Source organism: Ruditapes philippinarum, unplaced genomic scaffold, assembly GCF_026571515.1.
Source record: "Ruditapes philippinarum isolate M1 unplaced genomic scaffold, ASM2657151v2 ctg2211_1_1_1_1, whole genome shotgun sequence".
NCBI lineage: Eukaryota > Metazoa > Mollusca > Bivalvia > Venerida > Veneridae > Ruditapes > Ruditapes philippinarum.
Window position 1 is genome coordinate 106679 of NW_026856501.1, and position 6000 is coordinate 112678.

General features: G+C 32.0%; 1 protein-coding gene across 1 annotated transcript in view; it reads right to left on the reverse strand.

Moving 5' to 3' along the window:
* Positions 1 to 5798, reverse strand: part of LOC132746760 (uncharacterized) — a 70094-nt gene extending 64296 nt beyond the window's left edge. The window contains exon 1 of the mRNA XM_060736009.1: positions 5440 to 5798. Within this exon, the coding sequence (XP_060591992.1) occupies positions 5440 to 5494 (55 nt within the window). The 5' untranslated portion in view covers positions 5495 to 5798. The remainder of the gene's footprint in view (positions 1 to 5439) is intronic.
* Between the last annotated feature and the right edge of the window lie 202 nt (positions 5799 to 6000).

A 6000-nucleotide genomic window follows, 5' to 3' on the forward strand; every position in this document is an offset into this window, starting at 1 on the left:
ATGTAAAGAACTTTCACATTGTCATAGATGATGTAAAGAACTTTCACATTGTCAGTGATTGACCTTCATAAATGAGGTTTAGAACTTTCAAATTGTTCATGTAAAAAAAACAACTTCCAGTGACCTACTTAAATGAGGTGAAAAACTTTCACATTGTCAGTGATTGACCTATTTAAATTAGGTAAAAATCTTTCACATTGTTTGTGATTGACCTACTTAAATGAGGGAAAAACTTTAACATTGTCAGTGACTGACCAACTTAAATGAGGTAAAAAAACTTTCACATTGTCAGTGATTTACCTATTTAAATGAGGTAAAAAATGTTCACATTGTCAGTAATTGACCTATTTAAATGAGGTAAAAAAAAATCACATTGTAAGTGATTGACCTACTTAAATGAGGGAAAAACTTTCACATTGTCAGTGATTGACTTATCTAATTGAGGTAAAAAACTTTCACATTGTCAGTGATTGACTTATTTAAATGAGGTAAAAAACTTTCACATTGTCAGTAATTGACTTATTTAAATGAGGTAAAAAACGTTCACATTGTCAGTAATTGACTTATTTAAATGAGGTAAAAAAACTTTCACATTGTAAGTGATTGACCTACTTAAATGAGGGAAAAACTTTCAAATTGTCGGTGACTGACTGACTTAAATGAGGTAAAAAAAACGTTCACAATGTCTGTGATTGACCTACTTAAATGAGGTAAAAAACTCACATAGTCAGTGATTGACCTACATAAAGGAGGTAAAAAAAAATCACATTGTCAGTGATTGATGTTCATAAATCATGTAGAAAAAACACTTCACATTGTTCAGTGATTGACCTCATTAAATGAGGTTAAAAAAACTTTCAATTTTTTAGCATTGTCCTACTTAAATGAGGTAAAAAAAAACGTTCACATTGTCAGTTTAATACTGAAATGTAACAGGCATACATCTAATGATTAATGCCTTTCAATTATATGTACAAAATGTACTTCATAAATAAACATTTAGTCTTCTTAAACATAATAAAGAAAACTTTATAATTGATAAAAAGCAAGATATTTATTTGTTTGTTACTTTGTTTTATTTCTGTTCAAAAATGGGACATTAATCATCTAAAGTTAAAATTTATAATTGACTTGTAACAAGTATATATAGTACAAATTTTCTATAAATCATATACATATGTTTATGTTGAAATTAAATGTTGTAATTAAATAAATAGAATAGTGCTTTTTGTAATGATAAAACTAAAAGTATTATAATATAAAACTTAAATAACTGGGACATGAAACAATATGCTAATTATTCTATTTTGTTTTGCCTAAAATACAGCGAACTATCATATTTCAAAAAGCATATCATTTAGAAAATTGACTATATTCTTTTATGCATGGAGTGTTGTTTACATAAAAAAGTAATTTTGACTCATACATATGTCAATAAACTTCAACAAAAGCATTTATCTAGCCCAGGTTGTTATCTTGTACTGACTAGACGTAAGGTGATAGTACTGTGTTGTTAGGAAGTCCTTTGATTGTTAAAATAAATATAAACAATGTACATAAAGAAAAATAAATTATACTACGTAACATTTCAATATTTATGCTTGTTCATTTGTGTACCTTGCAAAACACAATCTATAGTTGTATGTTAAAAATCATATATACCTTAAATCACATGTTATTTATTAACTTCAACCATTTCATACTCTGTAACTTACCCAATCACTTTTTGCTTCAAGGAACACTCCATTGTGCCAGCTTGGAGGATTTTAATGTCAAAAATAATACAACTAAGGTGATAAATATATAGAATGCATGTATAGTCAGGTCCGGGCCTGGTTTAATTTAACTTTAATTTGCACTGTACATGCTGTGTACTATTTCATAATGCACACAAGTCATTTGTCCAGACCTTTAACAAATGTATATATACACAAATGTACAAATCTTAGAAAAATATTTCTAGTCCAATCATGTTAAAAAAAAACCTCAATGAAGTCCCTTTAAAGTGACAAAAGTTATAGTAATTCATCAAGACAAACCAGGGATTTTTTTTGCCTTATTTTATAGCCGATATTCGGTCATATTCCCAATCGAAAATAGAATATTATTTTCCCAATCCACAGGAAAAAATTCCCAATTGAAAGTTACAAAATAAAAATATTTAATAACAAATTCTAAAATCTTAGAAAATAAGGACTTCTTCACTGTTATGGTGTTTAATAGTTTGAAGATTCCTTCCTGAGACAGTTATTCTTTGCATTCATTTAATCACTGCAAAATTTAAGTCATGCAATTTTTCCCAAATTTTAACAAAACATCGCTGAAATTCCAAATTCAATGGGTATGGGTCATGTTCCCAAAATCCTGGAAAAAAACCCTGCAAACATGTCTAAGTGGCGGCAAGCCCGAGTAGTTAACACATCAGATTAGTAAACACTATCTGCAAGGGTTCAAACCTCATCAGGGGCAAGCAGTGGTTTTTTTCTTGTATTTTACAGCCGAATAAAGGCTGTTTCCCCTAACCCAAAATACAAATGTAGGTATATTGCCCTGTGCACATTCTTCGCTGACTTATATCAAGCTGTCCCTATAGATAGCCTCTGCTATGTACCATGCATTTTAAATTGAACTGAAATTGAACATTTTATAAAATGTGTGGGTAAATTTCATTCTCAGTTGTTGGAATTTGAGTTTTCCCTTTTCTGATTTCACACACTATATTTTCCCCTTCAGAAAGCCGCAGGTTGTATTGAAAATTGAAAAAAAATCATGTTGTTTCCTTGAGCAAGAAACTTGACACTCATTGCTTAGTACTGGTTGGTTCCAGGAACGGATTCGAAAGTGTGTCTTTCAGATTATAGCTTCCAACACAATCAAACTTGCTCAGTACTGGTTTGTTCCAGGAACAGATTCGAAAGTGTGTCTTTCAGATTATAGCTTCCTACACAATCAAACTTGCTCAGTACTGGTTTGTTCCAGGAACAGATTCGAAAGTGTGTCTTTCAGATTATAGCTTCCTACACAATCAAACTAATATAAATCAAGACATACATGTACAATATACTCAGGGTAGATTCTGGAATATTATTACAGCAACCAGAGACTTGGTTATCAAGCAGATATTGACATACAGTATAGCATAAATGCTTCCCGAAAACTATATTTCATCAATGTGTAAATACAATACATTTTTATTCCTCAGATAGCCAGACAGGCTTCCTATAATGTTAGATGACTTGACTATTGTGATCATGTGATGTCCAGGTCTCAAAAATTGGTGACTTTTATCTTATTATATAATACTGAAATTGTTATATTATTTAAACTTTTAATCATGTACATAGTTTAAACATGTTAAACATTATTCAATATTGATTCTCAATTTCAAATATTGATACAATTTAAAACCTAATTCTCCCTGTCTTGCATACATACCTCTCTATTTTGTCTTAACACTGAAGTAAGAAGTCACATATGTACAGATCTCTTCCTTTTCTGACAAACTTGAACCCGGAGTTTAATTTTCAGAGGTCATTGAGAAAATAGTATTAAACAAAAAACATTCCTTCTTTACATTGTACTTGTGAAGACTAAAACAAGTTTGTATAACATAACTATGATGACTGTCTGTTACACTTACAGTACAGTACAAGCTATTTAGTTTGATATATTGTAGATAGTCTGTTTTGGATATATCAATACAAAATTTTCCATCTATGACGGTCCTAACTCCATCAAGTGTAATTCAGAGATCAATCTTGGAGGTTAAAATTCGGGAATAATATTCACTTAAATTGCCCTGAAACTGGTAAATAATGCAGGAACATTTTCACCATTTAAAGGCAGGTCTTCACAGTTGTCGACTATTATCTCTCTTCAGCCAATCAGTGTTTCAAAAAAATAGCTGACTGAAGCAATGCTTACCCTAGTAGTAGAGTGATGTGTGTAATAAGAGTATGGTATGTCACAGGGTGAGAAAATGTGCAGCCTGACACAGACTTGAACCCCGGACCTTTGGAATACCGTTCTGCTGTTCTACCGACTAAGCTTACACATCTCCCCTAAATATTGATGAACTGTGAACCCCCCCCCCCCATATTGAAATTTATCCTTGAATTTCTCATGATTACAAAGCAATGTCAATTAAGCTCTAAGCTATATACAGTCACAGGCCCCACGTCGTGCGCCAAATGTCACAGGGTGAGAAAAATCTGCAGCCTGAAAGAGACTCGAACCCGGGACCTTCGGAATAACGTCCCCTTTTCTACCAATGAGCTATCCATCTGCTTAGCCATCTTTTCCTCTAAATTGTGAACAGTTCTGAATGATGACAAGTACCTGTTCTGACAGTCAGTTTTAATGTTATGGATAGGTGATGATTGTAGCCATAAATGCCAGTTCAAATTCATTGAATGTTTGGACAACAAGAGTTGAAGACTTGTATTCTCATATTACACAGATACTGTCTGTCAAAGACTAATTAATGCTTCCTAATTTTTAATTGCTGCTAATTATCTGTGATTATGTCAACAATGAAGATGCTCCTACCAATTAAAGTCATCAAAATAGATATAAAACATATTCAACTGCCAAGTGACATCAAAGAATAGTCCATTTTAATGACAGGGGGGTCCTAATAATTATTGCTCTTAAACCATACTTCATAATATTAGATACAAATTTACTTAGCTTGCCAATTTTTTCTTTTTTACCCTCAGACAATTTTCTAAAGTAAGGTGTTAGAATCCATATAAAAATTCATGCAACAAAAAAGGCAGTGGGAACATTACTGTACACAAAATTTATTTCATTTTCAATGAATAACACTTAAAAAAACATAAATTTAACACCTTGCAAACCCCCATTGTACAAAACATAAAATTCATACATGTATTGTACTGTACTGTACTGTACCCCAGTGTATAGTAAATTTGGTAAATTTTATACTAATAGATCTAGTATTGATAGCAATCTGAACTAAAAACACATTTAATTTTATATATATCTAATACATACACATGTAATGTATGTCAGTCTTAAACACTCGAATTAAAGTATGGCATATACAGAAATTGATATTAACTGAATAAATTATGGAAATACACCACATATTAAAGGTTTCAGTATAGTAAATAAACCTGCTCTAGTCAGCGTTTAACTATTTAATCAACATTTAAACTTCTAAAATCAATTTGACATAATTTGTGAGCGGATAAAGAAAAGTAAACAAGCGTGATAAATTATATAAACTGTCCTAGAAAACGCATCCAGCATGCATTATGCAGTTGCCACTCAACATGGGACAAAAATAGAAACGTTACGTCAAACGGTTTAACATGTAGTGTGCAGTTCACTGTATATATGTCCAAACAAACATTGTACAGTATCTGTCAGCCAATTAAACTTTTTTCCTAATTGATATTAATTATATGTACTCACCAGTTAATTGTAAATTAATCACATTTGCAGCGAACAGAACCCAGTAAGTCCACATTTTCGTTTCAAAGAGCGGACATTTTCTTGTATTTTTGCAGCCCTGCACAATCGCTTACAACATGGCGAACTTGTGTATTAAATTCGGTCACACTGTCTAGACGAAATGTTCGTCTAGGTCAAAAAACGGTCAATAACTATAAGCTGTTTGACCAATCGAGTTGGTGAATATAACACCGATGGTCATTTTAATACACATAAAATCCAGCGACCAATCGTAGAACATAAACAGCTTCCACGAGTTATCCGATACACAGCCTATTTTCAATAATGTGTATTTGGACTGCAACTAAAAATGGGATCGTCCAATATTTTGACAGTAGACAAGTAGACTACGACGTAATGTTGGACCGATACATTTTTCAAATGGGCAAATGCGCAAAATAAATTGGTGCACTCGCTGCTAACGTCTAGTTTTTTGGCACTTTCTGAACTATTCACCAGTGTGTGCTGGAATAGAGAATATTTTATTTTCTGCTACAGATTACAATGGCGGAAATGTGCGCT